This window comes from Canis lupus, chromosome 6 (assembly GCF_011100685.1).
Source record: "Canis lupus familiaris isolate Mischka breed German Shepherd chromosome 6, alternate assembly UU_Cfam_GSD_1.0, whole genome shotgun sequence".
In the NCBI taxonomy this organism is placed as follows: Eukaryota; Metazoa; Chordata; class Mammalia; order Carnivora; family Canidae; genus Canis; species Canis lupus.
In genome coordinates, this window is record NC_049227.1 from 51309964 (window position 1) to 51329005 (window position 19042).

General features: G+C 40.2%; 1 protein-coding gene across 1 annotated transcript in view; it reads left to right on the plus strand.

The window, feature by feature from the left end:
- PLPPR5 (phospholipid phosphatase related 5) overlaps positions 1 to 19042 on the plus strand; it is a 123985-nt gene that overhangs the window by 44578 nt on the left and 60365 nt on the right. Inside the window, exon 3 of the mRNA XM_038541236.1 lies at positions 295 to 545. Within this exon, the coding sequence (XP_038397164.1) occupies positions 295 to 545 (251 nt within the window). The remainder of the gene's footprint in view (positions 1 to 294; positions 546 to 19042) is intronic.

A 19042-nucleotide genomic window follows, 5' to 3' on the forward strand; every position in this document is an offset into this window, starting at 1 on the left:
CTGCCATGCATAAAATTGTAGCCAGTGGTAGACAGCGCGATATGTTAAATGATTTAACACTCTCATCACTCCAGAAAGCAAAGAGCTGGAAAGAAGTGAAATGGAAGGAACCATATGTATGTACGTATATGTATGAATGTATGAATTATTTTGTAGTTTCCAAAATGTTGCCATGTTGGCTTATTATAGACTGAAATACAAAAACAAACAAACAAAAAACAAAAACAAACAAACAAAAAAAAACCAGAAAAACAAAAAAAAAACAGAGTTACAATGGTTTGTTTTCTTCCTCAGGTATTTATACATTTGGGCTATTTGCTACAGATATCTTTGTAAATGCGGGGCAAGTGGTTACAGGGAATCTGGCTCCACATTTTCTTGCCCTGTGTAAGCCCAACTATACAGCACTCGGATGTCAGCAGTATACACAATTCATCAGTGGGGAGGAGGCCTGCACGGGCAACCCAGATCTCATCATGAGGGCAAGGAAAACGTTTCCATCCAAAGAAGCGGCTCTCAGCGTCTATGCAGCTATGTATCTGACGGTAAGCAAGGATTATTAACCAGTTTTAGTCTATCTTTCTGTTAATTCTTCCAGTGAGGAAATTATTTTTTCTGCCATAATGGAAGTCACATTAACAGCTTTCTGTAGGCCACTTAATTTATTTTTAATAATAGCTGTTTGTACTGCGGATAAAATTAAGTCAGTTGACTCTCATGAGATTATGTGTGGGTAGTTGGTTGTATTAAAAAATACAGCCATTAGCATTTCTATTTGAGAATATGTTTATCTTTATGTTAAATAGGGCTTAATGGAAACAAATTTGTCCCGTAGCAGTCCCCATAATCTTGTAATAACCCAATTAAGAAAACTATCCTGGCCTCTTAGCTGCCTACTCAAGCTCTAATATTTTTCTGGTGGAGGCGGGGAAAAGAGAACTCTTTTTAAGAAAGATTTTAGTTTGGTTATTCGTAACTATGTCATCATAATGTCTCAACTAGTTTTAATATTTTCTCCGAGAACTAGCCAAAATGTCCTTATAAATTATGTTTTTCCCTTTTATTCTTGAGTCTTTGCCATCATTTCAGAGGTGAGAGCTAGGCTTCTACTGCAGCTGTCCCGGACCTCTAGGTGGAAGTAAATGGTCATGGTTGAGCACTTTACTGGATTTGCAGGAGTAGAAAGAAGGGCAGCCTTGACAGGCAGTTCTTGGCCCCAGAATCCTGCCATCAGCCCTCCCTTCTATTACCAGGATCTGCCTGTAACTATGGAGCTGGACTCCAAAAGTGTGCTCTGTAGGCTTTGCCATGGCTACAGTAAGAAGTTCAGAGAATTTAAAAGACTTTTGGGGTTCTCCATTCCAGCAATGCCAATAGCTATTTTCTTCTGTTTTCAGCTCACTGACTGAGATCTCAGGACCTAAATGCAACCAAATTTGGTCATTACTGATGACTTAAAAAATTAATTCTACCCACAAGGAGTTTTTTGATTATGGAAATATTTCTGATATTCTTGATGCAATCATGCCGGCTTATCTCTAAAAAGCAGAGAGAATCCACAGTAACACCCTATGACACCTCTCCTTGAGATTGGAAATAAACTTACTAAATAAGCAACAATTTAGGGGGAAAAATACAGCACTGTACATACCACTCACAATGGCAGGATAATTTCGGAAGCCATAAGCATATGCATTTTAACATTTCTGAAGTTTTCTAGCTGAGGCAATTCTATCCCTCGCAGCCCAGACTTTTAAAAATCCCATCAAAAAAGGCTTTCTGGAGTTAAAAATCGAATCTCATCCTATCCATTTTCTCTTCCACAGTCTTCTGACGTCTGCTGCACCTCCCTGAGTCCCCTCTCAGTGTGCTCCCAACTCTGCTCCTCCCATTTCTCCTGATTTCTTTATCCCATCAGCTTTGCTTTCTGCTTTCCATTCTAATGTAATTCCAACTTGATATGAAATCTGTTTATCCACGCACATTCTTTCTATTCATTATATTGCTTGACTGCATGTCCCACCTCTCTTAAAATATGAAGCATTCAGCCTTAAAATGAAGATTTTAAAACTTGAGTGAATCAGAAGTCACAAAATACTTTTCATTCACTGTCATCACATCTAAATCTGACATTGTTATTTGTATCCGAGTATGAATTGCAAATGTCTGCATATACATATGTGATCAAGCCAATGACTTGAGACCAATTCCAGAATACTCTCTGAGCCCAAATCCCATTACATGTTTATTTTAGCACTAATAGATGATAGATTTTGCTGGCAAACCAGGGTTTGCCAGTGGTGGTGAATGTGCTAGTATTATAAATACTTGATATTTTTGTCCTGCCAAAATCGTGTTTTCAAAGGCATTGCTTTGGGAGAAGGTATTATCCTTTGAAGTCCCGGAGAAATCTTCATATCTTGTCTTGCCTCTCGTCAGCTGCATGTGTTTTAGCCACTTCTTATATATATAATTATATGATAATTTATGTAGTAATTTATGTAGTAATTGATTATTTGTACTGATTTATTGAATCCTCATAAAAACTTCTTGATGTAGTATTATGATGCCCATTTCACAGGTGAGGACACTCAGAAAGCGAAGCAGCCTGTTCCAAATCCATAGAATCACCCATTTTCCTGGCTACAATGATTCCAAATATTCCAGAAAAGGACTATTAAATTATATTAGCTCCAATATGTGCATGGTCAGCTGAATTTCCTCCTGCTGCCACATAACCTAAGTAACTTTTATGCGTAAAGGTTACGGCCAAAGGTTCAGATGGTAGATATGTTTAGAGAAAAAAACATTTAATAACACTCCAGCACTCGGAAATCTTCTATCACTAAACAGTGGTTTGGACTAAAAGTCAGGATTCCTACTTGTAATTACATTGCAGAGTACCTCTGTCTTTTTAACAATAGATTCTGTTCTCTGCTAACTGCTTTTCTCTCTTCCCTACCATCCCTTTATGAGTGTGTGAGTGTGGGTGGCTGCTATGGCAACTCTGAATATAACTCCTGCTGCAAATGTAGGCATTACAGTCAGGTTTTACTGTTATATTTGAACCCTTATACATATATATTTCTTCCCAGCTTCACTAGAGACACCTTGGGAAAACTTTATAATAGAAATGTTGGGGTGTTTCAACACCCCATCTCATGAAATACTTGCCAGAATTTTGATGAGTAGGTAAATAGGAAAACAGCTGTATATTCAGTATTTTCTGTGGAAACAGGCTTATTGCTGTATTTAGGTAGAGATAAATTTGTTTAATGTTGTAGAGGTGTTATAAACATACGTAAATACATAAAATAAATAAGCTCTATTATGAAGTCTTTGAATAAGAACTGAGGCATATTTTTCTGATGTTTCTCTTTGTGGATTAGTCAATAAAATTAAGGAACTTGAAGTCTCCCTTAGCATTTGACTTTAATTAAGGCTTTGGGGATAATTTGATAACAGAGTTGTTCTCTTTTGCTTTACTGAGAACTTTCAGGGGGAAAAAATATATATCTCTATGCCTATTTTTGCAAATGTTGTTGGATTCCCAGGAAAAAAATTCTGAAGGTTATTTAACCCTCAACCATTAAATTTATAATTCAGTGTTAAGTCACGTTAGAATAATACTTAAATTTAGCTTTGTGTTATTCATTTCATATAAAACGAGAAGTTTTTCTAATTAAAGTCAAATGAACTTCAAAGTTGAGAATGAGAAATAATGTTTGGTGACTTTCCAGTGAAACAGAAAGACCTAAAATAATCTCTTTAGGTTACTTCCAATTCTGGCCTTATGTTGATTTTTCTGAAAATCTTTAGAAAAAGAAAGAAAGAAGAAAGAAAGAAAAAAGAAAGAAAGAGAAAGAGTCAGCTATGCTTGTTGGCCTTTTTCCATTATCTTTTGCTGTAAACAAACCATCCTAACCCTCAAAACAAGAATTTGCTATCCTCAGGATTCTGTGAAGGTGATCTGTGGTTTTACTGGTAGTCAAACCTTGCTTCTCTCATGGGTTGTGTTTAGCTGGTGGGGGGAGGGAGGCGCTGGGACAGCTCAGTAGCCAGGCCTTGCTCCTTCTCAAGAGATTTTCCCTGAGAGACTCTGAGAGCAACCCCTCCTTTATTTTTATTTTTTTAAGATTTTATTTATTTATTCATGAGAGACAGAGAGAGAGAGAGAGGCAGAGACATAGGCAGAGGGAGAAGCAGGCTCCATGCAGGGAGCCCGACATGGGACTCAATCCCAGGACCGTGGGATCACTCCCTGAGCTGAAGGCAGATGCTTAACCGCTTAACCGCTGAGCCACCCAGGCATCCCCAGCCCCTCCTTTAGTAGCATTTTCCCTAGTCTATATAGGGCAATGCACAGGTCCTCATTCTGGGGTACAGGAATTTGGGGAACACATGGCAGCTTGCCTGCAGCATTTAATGTCATGAGACTGGACAGGGATTGTGTTTGGTGGAGAACCATCGGGGTGGGTAAAAAGAAAAGCTCTGGGTTACCTTCAATATATTTGTCTTGAATGACTGATGAGATCTGGCTGCCATCAGAAAGCCATTCCTCTAAATCTTCCCTGCTCAGAAGCAATTTAATGCTGAAATGTATAAGATCCCTGTGCTCTAGATTTCAAATGAGCAAATTTGTGTCTGGTAGATAATCTATCAAACAGTATTTATTGAGCACCCACTTATACTGTGACTGCTCTGCTATTACCGCGACTACTGCTGCTGTGACCACTATTATTAGTCGATTGACATTTGTCCTGTCAGCCTTCAGCTAAGTGTCATAGGGAGCAGGGAGGTTACTAAAGACATCTGCAAAGTACCCATTGAGTTCCAATGTTTTCATTACCAAGGGACCCCTTTTATAATTTACCGTCTTCTTGTCCCACATTCCTCCATGAACTTTGTATTTCTAAATCTTCTATCTAATATAATGCTTTCCAATCCCAACTTAGGCCCAGATATTGAACAGTGGCCCATAATAATAAAAGTAGAATTATGTTGTGTTGAAATTGTACACATACAGTTATTAAAATTGCACACATACAACTATTAAATAACAAGCGTAAATGACTAAAGACACATGTATACTCTGCATCTTTACCATAGTTTTCCCTGGCTTCTGTAAGTGAGACTTATGATTAGGTATTCTGTGATTGACTCATGGCTTTATAATGGTGTCTGGTTCTCCAGGCACATCCCAGAAATTCCTGCGTCTTCCACAATGCATCAGAACCACGAAGCAGCGTGAGATCAGCAGTGTTGCCAAATGACTTAATATAGTTCCGGCCAAAGTAAAGAGTACTGACATTTTAGTTAGTGCATGTGGGCTTATTGTGGGTAAATACACTATTCTATTAAGCTCTTTGAAATATTGAAAAATATGTCATAGAATTCCATTAATATGTCATATAATTCCATTAATATTCCATTAATATTCCATTAATATGTTTGTCCTTATGTGTTAACAAATTCCAGGTTGGGGATTCCTGGCAACATTTGTACATCCTATTTAGGAAAACAGAATTTACTCTCATAGGACAATACAAGGTATAGTCAGGGCTCCATTATGACTTTTGTCGGCCGTAGGCACTTAACTTGTGCTCTCAGGGCCTCTTCTGCCTTTGAAACAAAAATGTATACTTTTACAACCTCATTGCCATAGAAACAAATTTATAAATAACATGATAAACATTTTTTAACCTAAATTTTCACTTTTCCTTCTGTTTTGAAAAAGAAATTAAGACAGTTTTATTGGTCCCTAAAAGTATCATGGGCCCTAGGTACCATGCCTACTAGATACGTTTTCCCTGAAGATAGTGAATAATAAAGTTCTAGTTGGAGTATGATTGTCAGTATATCTAGTTCTGACAGTGAGAGCCACTCAGTGTCCAAGAGGGAAGAGATCACTATTGCCAAGCACTATGAGAGAGTGCTTCAGAAGTAAGTGGTACTTGGGCTGGGTTTTGAAGATGAATACGATTTGAATAGGGAAAGAAGAGGCATTCCAGGTAAGAGGACAGTGTGAGCAGGAGACTGCAGATACAATTAGGAAAAAGTGAGGGGGAACCTCAGATGGGGAATATATGGGGGATTTAAGGATTAGCAAGGATAAATAAATCAGAAACACATGGTAAACCAACCTGAGGCTTCACATTTGGGTTAACAAGTAATGCGGAGTTGAAAAATTACATTACAGTAGTGCTTCAGAATTATTTTATTTAATTCAATTCCATAAATATATATGGAATACTAGAATGCATCCAGCCTGTACATGCTGATATAACCTCCTTATTTAAAATGGTCTGATAAAGTGTAAAAAGGGAACTAGAAAGGAAAGAAACTAAAAGTAAAGGGAATATTTTAAGGAGATTGTCAAGGAATCTCAGACATGAAATAAGGATTTGGATTTAGCTGGTTCTCTTAAGAGTGAGAGCCCTGGGGTTGATGAGACCAGAGTCAGATGAAATGAAGTGAAATGAAATGAAATTCCTAGTTTCTGAGAAACGGAATAAGCTTGGACTCTGTGAACTGTCAAGACCCTGAGCAATGGCAAGGGGAGTGTAGATTTGAGCAGCTGGGAATCCCTAAGCATTTTCTCTTAGAACAAAGGAAAAAGAAAGTCTGATCTAGACCAAGATCTCAGTGCTCCAGTGTGCACTGTGTGTGGGGTTTGCACACCATCATCAGCTTCCTTCGATGCTATGGCTAAACTTAGCCAAATCCCTGGGCATCCTGCTCCTGTATCTCAACCCTCTGTCCCCCAGCTTCCATTTATTGGAAAGTAAGCCTCCCAGCCTCCTACTAAGTAGTTTATAGAACTTAATCTTCACAGTGGCTGGAATGAAAGTATGGCCATCTTCATGTTACAGGGAACAAAACTGAAGATACAAGAGGCTAATTAACTTGCCCAAGGTTGTATCGCTAATATTCATTGGAACCAGAAATAGGACACAGGCCAGTGTCACTCCAAAGCCAGCATTTGGTCTCTTATATTGCACTGCTTCCTGGTATGTGCCCAGTGAAAAGGAGGCAGCCACATGCCCTGTGATCTTCAGAGTGCAGTGCCTCACACACAGTAGGTGAAGAAAACTACTCCTACTGTGTTGATTGATTTAATTGAATTGATTGATTTTAATTGAATGTTGCACAGTATAAATTAGGAAGGTTGTTGAAAAACTGTATACTCCATAAATTCCTATCTCATGTCTTATTTTCCAGGCAGCCAAATAGCTCAAACACACAAAGTAATATAAATGGTCATGATGATTGGATTTTAATTGTGCTTTTGATTTTAAGTAAGTGAATATTTTATTTTTATGATCCTTAACTTGTAATATCTTATGTTCTGCACATCATTTGAGATGTTGAAGAACTTTAATTGCTTTTAAAATGACGACTTCTAAGTTACCTTTTACTTCTTTACAACATACAGTAATTGGATACATAATAATCTAACTGGCATTGGTAGTGCTTAATGCTCATTAGAGCTCCATGGTAGGCGCTATCACTTTGACCAGGTCCAACAGAACCCAGATTGCAATGGGCAGCTCTGAATGTGTGGTCATTTGATATCCCAGAATCAAACATTCCATTTATTCCATGCCCAATAACATGCTCAAGTCTATTTTTCAAAAGATGCATTAAGCTCTGCTGTAGAAGTAATGGACTTGCTCCTGAATTCCAAGAGCCACACTGAATTTCACAGTAGGGCTGGTCATGAGCTCCAGACTGTATGCTTTCCACTGCTGACATCTCAAGAACCATAGGGTCTCCTGGATCTTGTGGCCTAAGTAGCAGGGCTGCTTACCCCACAGGATCTTTTCTGTTCCAGGCCCCACTTAAAGCTGGCAGCTTTTCATGTCACTTGGCATATAGGCCAGAGCAGTATTCATAGGTGTGGGATGTGTGTCCCCAAGAACACAGTGATCTAAAGGTGCTGTGCTTTCTTTATGGTGGGGGTACAAGATACAATAATTTGTCTTTTACTTTGGATGGGATATGTAATATGTCCCTGGTCAATGGATCCCTAAAAACTTTACTGATGTTCCAGGCCTTGAATCTTATAGGGTTTATCTCCCAAGATCTGGAGTGCATGTGTCTTACGAAGGCCTCCAGTGTGCTGACCATCTTTTATTTATTTTGCTTAAAGTTTAGCATGTCATCTTTGATGCAGAGGATCAATATGATGGTCATGTCAGACTATGATATGGCAAAGTGCAGGAGGGTTAATATCACATTGACATAAACGGTGATGTAAAATTTGCCTATTCCATGTGAATGCGAACTCTTTCTCATCCTCTTTTTTGAACAAGATAAGAAAAAAATGCATTTGACAAATCAGTGGTTACTACTACTTGGTTGAAGATTCAGTAGTCTACAGTCATTCTCCAGGATCTGTCCAGACTGTTGCATTAAATGGAGATAAGATAAGAACCACCACTCCTGTATTCTTGAGATCCTAAGTGGTGGACAAATCTTTACCATTCCCCATCCCTCAATGCAGTATTGCTTTTGATTTACTATCTTGGCAGGAGTGGGCGGGTATAGTTTCATAAGCTTCCCACTGAATTTCCCCAATATTCCACCTGCCAAGGGGAACACATCCACCTGGATGTGTTCACAGACCTAGACACTTTGGCCCATACTCACTTACTATGTAGTCCTCCTAGGACCCTACTCCAGCGGGGGCCATGATGATGCTAATTCAGGTCTCCAGGTATCAATGACCCCTTAGACTCTGTGTCCAATAGTCTCAAAATATCTGGATATTCTCTTCTTCCCAATAGATAGTCACGTGAATAAATGATCAGAAGTCCTTTTGAGGAAGGACTGGGAAAATCCTTACATTATATACTTTCTGTAGAGTCACAGGGTCCTTTTCTCTGGGCACCAGCTGCCTCTTCAGTTAGTTCATTCTGATTTGGAAACTGCACAAAGGATTAAAACTTTTTATTGGGGCATCTACTTTCAGCTCTGCATTCTTGTTACCTTGTGGTTATACAGTATTTTTCTTGACTCCTCATCTTTTGCCTCTAGGGAGCACTATGTTCTATAAATCCTCTCTAAAACTATCTGCTGGTCAAGTCACCTTGGCTGTCACTCAGGCCTTCTTCATTGTTATGATAATTGGACACACCCACACCCACTCCTGCTTCCAGTGGTAAAGCACTGGCTTCTGTTTCTTCAGGCTCCCCAGGATCTGCATGGATGTAAAGGACCCAGCTACGTGGTAACCTCCTAGGACCCTACTCCAGCGGGTAGGGTCCTACCGTCAATCTTGGCCTACAGAGGAGAGGCACCCCTCAATTTCTGTGCCTTTCTCATTAGCACATTCCTGGTGCCTCAAATGGACAGTGTGTCCATGAGGTCCTCCTATACTACATCATCCTTTGGTGGGTCCTTAAGGCTCATATTATATGTCCATTTCAGCAATGCCACTTCTCTGAGCCTTTTAATTCCTTCCTCCACCATCTGCCAAAGCAATTCAGGCATGCCAGCTTCATGGAGAGAAAGTAATTCATTTCACCAGGCTTTTAGGAGCCTGCCCAGCAGGGAGTTTTCACTTTTTCCTGGGGGCCTTGCAAGAGTAAAATCCCACATCCCCAGGGAGAGTACTCATGTCAACAAACACTCCCTTATCTGTTTATATTTCAGCCTCCTTGATAAAGCCCCCTCAAAATTCAGCCATATAGGTCTCCCCTGGCTCCATCTGTCATGTATCGGCTAATTCATGCAGCAGTTTGGGGATAGAGGCTCTCTCCTCCCTTATTGGGTTCATCTCATCCTGAGCCACTAAGCCCTAATTGTGGGCCTGACAGCAGAAAGAAGAGGTAGAAGCAGGTCTTGAGAGAGTCCCTGTTGCCCTGGGGAAAGAGGCTTCTCATACCCTCTTAGAATGTCTTCTGGTGTGGGTGGGACTGGGAGGAATGCTAGCACTGCATAGGTAGGGGTAGGTCACATCTGAAGGCTCCAAGGGTTTAGAGGAGTCTAATGAACCATAATCTTCGTGTACATCCTCTCAGATGTCTCCATCCCTCGTGTCAGGGTCTAGATTTTTCTTTCTATTTTTTTTGTTTAAAGATTTTATTTATTTATTCAAGATAGACATATAGAGAGAGGGAGAGAGGCAGAGACACAAGCAGAGGGAGAAAGCAGGTTCCATGCAGGGAGCCTGACGTGGGACTCGATCCCAGGTCTCCAGGATCATGCCTTGGGCCAAAGGCAGGCACCAAACCCCTGAGCCATCCAGGGATCCCAGGGTCTAGATTTTTCTAACCAGGGTCCTGTCCTTGGTCTAATAGACCTGCCTTATCTGAGTGTTCAGTCATCTTTGAAGATCCCTAGACTCTTAGCTCATAAGTCCTAAGTCTGGCCTTCGGCTCTTTTTACTCTGACATTGCAGAAACAAAAACTTTCTATTAAGTTCTTTCTACTAAGAGGCACTTTGACCATCACACTCCATTTTGATTTGTTTGTTAGCTGTCCTCAGTTTTTCAATTTCCTTCTGTAGGGCACCAGCACAACTTAGTAAGAGCCAGTCAATCGCATTATCCCTCTAAGCATTGTTTCCAGGGACTTCTCAACTTCCCACATCATTGGCCTCATTAGGATATTTCTCTCCACTAGGGTGACTAACCATCAGACATCAGACTTCCAGTGCTGATATCAGGCAAGTTTAACCTGGTTAAACTAAACCAGGTTAGATCAGTTTTCTTAGCCCTACCAGAACAGTCTCCCAAGTCACTACTGGTGGGTTTTAGCAATTGGCTTGCTGCCTAGTGGACTGTACGTGCCTCATTTCCAGCAAGAACGTGTCCCCAGATCCCATCTTACCACCTCCTTTCTTAAATTGTCCCAATTCTGTTAGGATCCTCCAAGAAGTGGAAGCTGAGATAGACTTAGGAGTAATATTAGAAATAAAATTAGGAAACTGAGATGTACTGGCAGATTGGAGGGGGATAATACTTGTGAAAGCAGGTAGAAGCAAGATTGAATAGGGAGAGTCTCAGACCGCAGTGTAGACCTGAGAGAGTCTCGGCCAGTCTTGACCAGAGATTCCCATTAGGAGAGCCCTACACTGCAGAAATGGCTCAATCACCACCACCATCCCCCTCAGCCCCCTGGTTGGGGGCTGGCCAGGCACATTGTGAGCTCTGCTCAAACACCATGTGCTACAGGTGGACACTCAGCTCACTGCTCTCCCTATAGCAGAATGGCTGGCTCTTCCCTGAAGGGAGAGGAGAGCAACTTAACCTCTGTGGCTCGCCATACTTGTTTCATCTAGTTCTCACTCAGAGAGGATCTAATAAGCTAACACACAGCAAGGGGTTAACACTGTGCTGTATTATCTTCTGTCATAACTGCCTGTGCCAAATATACTTGCATTTGAAGTGCCTTCACGTATAGGAAAAAAAATTATGGCACTGTAATTTCAGTCATCAGACCCCTCCTAAATTGAGATAGTTTAAATCAAGGAGAATTCTTGGCACCTTTCCCACTGCATTACAAAAGAGGTTACCTTCTCCTATGAACACAGTCTGCTTTGAGCCATTTGTTTGTTTATGCCACTTAAAGAAAATCTTGGAACAGGAACAAAGGATTTCAAACAACAAGGAGAAATCCCTCTATAATGATACGGAAATGTAAAGTATAAAAATAATAACTATTATTACTGAGTACTTACTGTGCTAAGCACTTTACACGCAGATATTTATTGCTTTCTCTCCTTTGTCAAACATATTAATCAGGCATCTTTCTACATATAAGGATGTGCACTATTAGTTTCCATGTGATGTAGAGAAGTATGATTTCCTTAGACTTGCTAAAATTTCCACTATCAAAGAACAAAACCAATAACTACCCAAAAGCCATCCGTTAATTTGAGCTACCATTCCATCTCTGAAAGAAACTTGTAGAAAGATCAGTTTATATTTCTGCACCTTATAAGCCATTTACAGTGTGTTTTGTTCCCCCTTCACCCTCCATCCCCCCACCACACACTCTACCAATACTACTCAGATTTCATCCACAGTGACCTTACCAAAAGCCCCTTCAAATCCTTGTTTTGCCAGCCATCTCAACAACATTGAGGCTCTTGCTCACCCTCTCCTGTCTCAACTTTTCTCTTTTTAAGACATTGAGGAAGGACAATGTGTCCAAACTTGCTTCTTTCCTCAGTAAATGCTTTATTGCAATGTCAGAAAATTGTCTACTGGTGTTTACAAAGTCTCTGTTCTTGACCTTTGCTTCCCTCTATTATCCCTCCCAAGGGTGATCTCATGCGTTAACACCTCCATGTCTTCAAGTGAACCACCAATTCCTTCACCAACCTTAACCTCTCTCCTGAACTCCAGACTATTCCTAACATGAACATACCATGTGGTGTTCCATTACCTCTTTAAACTCAACATTTCAAAAGCCAAAATCATGATCTTGCCATTGCTCCAAACGAGCTCCTGCTTTTGTCTCTTCTGATTTGATTATTGGCATCCCTACCCTCCCAGTTACCCAAGCCTGAAATCTCTGAGTCACCCTCAACCCCTCCCACTTCTACACCCCCACATCCAGATGTCTGATTAATCCTGTTGGTTCCACATTTGAAATATCTCTCAAATCCAGACTCTTCTCTACCCTGTCCCCCATTCTGCTACTGCTTGAATTTGGCTCCTTTGTATCATTTGCCTTTACTATTGCAGTATTGACCCTGATCAAGGTTGATCTTTTTGAAGTTTTGTTCCATCTTTTTAACACTCCTCAAGCATGAGTGTTAAGCAGATCTCTCTTTGCACAAAAGCTTTCCATAGCCTGCCCTCACCAACCCTTCAATCCCTACATGTAGCATATGAAGCCTTCTTGATTTTGGCTAAAACCTGTTTTTTCTTATGCTATGGATTGCATTGTGTCTTCCTCTACATCCCACTCCAACTTCATACGTTGAAGCCCTAACCTCTAATTGTTGGTATTTGGGGATGAGGTCTTGGGAAAGAATTAGGTGTTGATGAGGTCATGAGGGTGGAGGCCTTATGATAAGATTAATGCCCTTCTAAGGAAAGAGAGCAGAGATCATATTGTTTCTCTGGGCCCTATAAAGACATAGCAAGAAGGCTGTCACCAGAACCTGACCATGTTGGCTCCTGATCTCAGATTTCCAACCTCTAGAACTGTGACAAAAATAAATGCCTGTTGTTTTAGCCATCTAGTCTGTGATATTTTGTTATGGTAGCTGGAGCTCAGTCACTTCTCTTATTTCGTAATGCCCTCTTTCATGAGTTCAATTCTCAGTTCATGGGAACTTTGTTCACAGTGGACCATTACCAACTACGAATCACAGTATTTTCTTCTACTTCAATTCTTTTACTTTTTTTTACTCTCTCCATCTGCAGTATCACTAGTACCTGTAGATATGGTCTGGTCAAACTTCTATTCACCTTTAATGCATTTGTCAAAATCTCTATTTTTAGAGACAAATATTTATCTCTACTATAAATAATAAAAAGCAGATCTGACAAAATGAAGTGAAAGGACAAGCTTAGAGCCCAGGTTCAGGGAATGAGCAGGAGCTGCTGGAGCCTGAGCAAACAGAGCCACAGTCAGAATCAGCCCACAGGAAGTGTACGGTGAGGATGCACTGCTCTGACCACAGGACCCTGGACACTACTGGCGCCACACCTCTTGATGCCTCCACCAGCACGGCTGCCACTGTGGTTGCGAGTGAAATGGATGTTTCACTTGACTTCTTTGGGTGACTTGTAGGCATATCTGTTTGACAGTGCGGATCATGTGCCAGCAGCAGTTGTTTGCCAGGGCTTAAAGGAAGGAGACACCCACCTTTGTGTGGTTTTGGCAGGGGAATGAAGTATATGCTTCTCATGTAAGAGGCATACCATGGAGTATCTCCCAGTTACAACAAAGGATTAAGATCCTCTGTAGTGAAAAAAAATTCTTTACCATTATGACCCTGATCAAGGTTGATCTTTTTGAAGTTTTGATCCATCTTTTTAACTGAAGTTAATCTACCCATCTTCAGTGGCACACCTATTATATTTGCCACCAAAGCAAATAATTTTTATATCTTTTCCTCTGTATGGAAAAAAGTACTTTCAATGACATTTACATGATAACAGTAATACAGTAATAATCACTATTTTTCAGTTTTAAAATAAATAAGAATAGATTTTAATTTTAAAGCATAAAAATGTAGAACAATTCATGTGTCTTGAAAATTTGCACTTAGCAACAAAAATACTATACATTTATATTATTTCATTAGTTCATTGTAATGGAATATTTCATTGTTTTATTATTTTCTTTCCTTAAGTTAAACATAAAAACTCCAAGTGGTCACACAAATAGGCAGAATTGAAATAACTCAAGATTCTTTCTTCATCTTTACAATTATAATCCTATTGTGTTTTTTTTCCTCCTCTCAAGTCTGCTTAAATGTAACACCAGAGGAGTTGGAGATGCTCTGGGGCCAAAGCTTGCAATTGAGTGGCTCCCAACTTTTACAGATTTACCCTCAACAAATATATGTAGCTGAGTCCACATGCCCGAGGCAGATGTGTAGTTGAGAGTTCTTCAAATTAACTTCCTTATACAATAAAATAATATTTATTAGAGATTATGTAATAAAATGTGCTGATTTAAAGTTTACATCTATGTTATTAACACTCAACAGTAACTGCAGTGATTATTTTAGCTTAGACCAATGTTCCACTTACTGTTGTTCCATAACAAATCACTCCAAACTTGGTGACATAAAACACTCTACTGTGCTCACAGACTGCGGGTCTGATATCTGAAAAAGACACAGTATGGCTGTCTTGCCTCTGCTCCATGATGTTATGGATGCAATTGGGAAGACTCAAAGGCTGACTCAAAGTATGTCTTGATACCTGAGGCACGGAGTCATCTGGAAGACTGCTCATTCATGTGTCTGCATCTGGGCTGCCAGCACATTGCCTTTCCATGTGTCTTGGCTTCCTCTCAGCATAGCAGCCCCAGGTGATCTGGTTTCTTACAATACTCTAAGCACAAGTGTTCCAGAGAACTAGACAGAAGTTCATGGGCTTTTATGAGTTCATAGTGTCAATCTGCTGTCTTTTATTGGTGACAAGCAAGTCACAAGACTGCCCAGATTCAAAGGGAGGAGAATTTAACTTCACCTCTTTCTAGGGAAGAGGCAAGGGAGCCAGGGGTTGGGAGACCATTGCAGCCATCTTTGAAGGAGACTATCAACTGCATCCACAAAAGATTCTGGGGGGCAGGAGCATGTTATTCCTAACACTGTTCATAATCGCCTGGCAATCATAAAGAGCAGAGAGACATTCAGTAGGGTTTATTATTGCATCCCCTTATTGCTCGCACCTGGGGCAGACTGCTGCTACTGCCCTGCCCCTAGTGTGCCACTGCCTCTGTTCTAATCTGGAAAGACCTTAGTAATGCTGCATTTAAAATAGTTCAGCCTCCTTGTTTTATTATTTACATATTTCTGCCTCTAGTAGAGTATAGATTCCCTGAGATTAGAGACCATTTTTTTATAATAAGTACCACAATGTCCACAGTAGCATGAATATAATACAGACATAGAAAAGCGTGTTGATTGGTTCAAACAACTACAGCCGTATCTTAAATGCTCATATTTTGTAACCAGGAGATTTAAATAGATGCTTAGCCTTGTCCCCTGATGAATCTATAATCTCAAAGTATAGTGATGCAGAAAATGATACTCAGACTGAGAGGCTGTGCCTACTCAAAGCACTGGATCGATTCCTCTGATAAATGGGGTCAATTCCTTAAATAAATTAAGCTTCTGCATTTTCTATGGCAATTTTATTAGAGCCAAGAGGGAAATGGGGATACTGCTTGGCATTTATACAAAGCCCACAAGCCATCTCACCAAGGCTCTTTGCCACTCTAACCTCAACTGGGAAAACCTTTCATCAGTCTGGTAACTGGAGAAGATGCCTGAATGGGATCTGTGCACATCCTGAGGATGGACAGGCCCTGCTGCATGCCTATAAATGATCCCAGTTAACCATAACTGCCCGTGGACATGGAGACAGCTGGATTAGATTCACAGAGATGCTGGCTGGTGAGGTCCCTGTCCTTAGCTGCGTCTGTGGCTGCTCCTGGTTACATTCTCACCATCCTGCACAGCACCCCTTTGGACCCTCCAGCAGCCAACTCTAGAATAGTCCTCATGCACTCTAAAAAACCCTAAAACTGAAGACCCGTTTGACTCTTATTTTCCCTTAAAAAGGGAGCCTGTATTTGCGTGAACAGCTAACAACTGCTGTCTGAATAAGTAACATCCTTTTGCTATGTGTGCTGGTACTGTGCTAAGTACCTTACACAGATTTTCTTGTTCAGTCCTCACACTTGTATGCCATGGGTACTATTAGAGTTTGCAGATTAAAGATCAGAAAACTAAAGCTCAGAGAAATTTAATAACTTGCCCAGAGTCACACAGCTAGTGTGTGCTGGAGCCAGGATCCGAATCCAGAATGCCTCTTCAGTGTGCTCTAAACCACCGCCTTCCGACTGCCTCCCAATAACTAAAGTACATGCCCTGGAGCGCTGACAGTGCAGAACTTCAGGTCTCTTAACCTTGGTTCTGCACCGCTCATGTCTCTGTAGTTTCCCAGGAGCAGTTTTGATTCCCATCGTGGTCCCTTGCTGCTCTCATGGCAATGGCATAAGCCGTGTTCTAGCACTGCTGGCTTCTTAGAGTGAGCCACAAATCTCAGGACATTCATCAGATAAGAGACACTAAAGGGAGCCACCGCACGTAAATCAGACATATTTCTTGTATTTAAGTGCTCTCATACGTTCATTGCTATTATGTTTAACTTACTTACAATGCTACCCACTAATTCATCTGGGCCATTTTTTAACATAGAGTCACAGGGCCTTTTAACTCAGTCTATAATTGATTTTTCTTATTCCATAAAGTTTTCTTATTGGGTACTTTCATTTCTTGGAGCTCTGCAGTGTTAAGATTATAGCTTTGGAGTCATTTATGAATATAAATAAAACAGGGGAAATTACATAGCCAAAGTAGACAGTCAAAGGAGGTATTACTTCAGCATGTTAACACTTCACTCCCAGTTCTACAAACTTGGTTCAGACCCTCATCATCACTTGCTTGGATTATCAGTAAAATTTTCCTAATACCCTGTCTTCTTGCCCACCATAATCCACTCATTCTTTAAGTGATTTTCCAAGTAACTTTCCAAACTGGGAATCATAACATGCAGAGCCAGTTTCACGGGTGTATAACGTCTGTTGTCACACAGGCCCCACGCTCCGGAGGGCCCCACACTTGGTTTAATGCTCTGCTGTCACGATCTTAAGATGCTTAATGATATCTCAACAAGGCACTTCACATTTGCATTTTGCACTGGACTCTGCAAATTAGATCACCAGTCCTGGTAACATATAATCATGTAATCCACCCTCCTTCCCCACTTTCTTTCTCATTAATGCCCTAAAAATTCTGTGAATTTCCTAAGAATTCATGAAATATAGTTTGGAAGCATCTGGATTTTCTTCTAATTATGTAATTCCATGACTGTGTCCAACGAAAGATGAATGGATAAAGAAGATGTGGTTTATGTATACAATGGAATATTACTCAGCTATTAGAAATGACAAATACCCACCATTTGCTTCAACGTGGATGGAACTGGAGGGTATTATGCTGAGTGAAGTAAGTCAGTCGGAGAAGGACAAACATTATATGTTCTCATTCACTTGGGGAATATAAATAATAGTGAAAGGGAATATAAGGGAAGGGAGAAGAAATGTGTGGGAAATATCAGAAAGGGAGACAGAACGTAAAGACTCCTAACCCTGGGAAACGAACTAGGGGTGGTAGAAGGGGAGGAGGGCGGGGGGTGGGAGTGAATGGGTGACGGGCACTGGGGGTTATTCTGTATGTTAGTAAATTGAACACCAATAAAAAATAAATTAAAAAAAAATAAAAAAAATATTTTACAAATATAATTATTAAAGGGTATCAGAGATCTAATATTTACACAGACACTTCAAAAATTGACACAGCACTAATAAACATAAGATCACGTTAAGTTTTCTTTATTTGGCTTGATTTGTTGTCTGCTTTGTTGTTTTATCAGACACATCACAACATTGACTTATATTGACCTGGTGGTGACACAATTCTCAGGAATTTTTTTTAGCTGTGATCTTTATCTTTTCCTTTAATTCACAGACCTAGATTGAGTTTTTCACTAATTGTCAGTGTCATCAATTATCTTAGTGTCTGATAAGAAATGTCTAAAAGGGCTCAAAATAAAAGAATCATGATTCACTCCATTTTTATCTCAATTTAGAGTGTGCGTACCACATTTTAAAGAAGAAATTTAAATCAGACAATGATGAGCTGGTTTAATTCTGAAACATTAAAAATAGCAACTCATTCAATTATGTATCAGTCCATTTGGGCACCTACGATATTTTGAAGATTCAGAGACAACGACCCTCAGCCTCTGATCTCAGGATACATGCGTAACACTTAGATGTGTCCGGGAGGTGAAGAGATATATTGATCTGCTAGAGCTTCCATAACAAAGTACTACAGATTTGGTGGCTTAAATAGCAGAAACTTATTTTCTCTGAATTCTAGAGGCAAAAAGTGCAAGACCAAGGTGCCACCGGTGTTGGTCACTGATGAAGCTTCTCTTTTTAGGATGCAGACAACTACCTCCTTTCTGTGTCCTCCTATGGTCTTTTCTCTGTGCTGTGTGGAAAGAGAGCTCTCTAGTATCTCTTCCTCTTCTCATAAGAACACCAATCCTATCAGCTAGGGCCCCATCTTTATGATCTCATTTAATCGTAGTTATTGCCCTAAAGGCCCTATTTCTAAACATCATCACATTGGCGGTTACGGCTTCAACATAAAAATTTTGAGGGAACATAGTTCAGTCCATAACCAACGCAGTACCTCACACTACCAATCAAATGTGTCCTAAGTGCTTTCATAGAAATGGACATAGGGCAGTCGTGTGGCCAGAAGGTT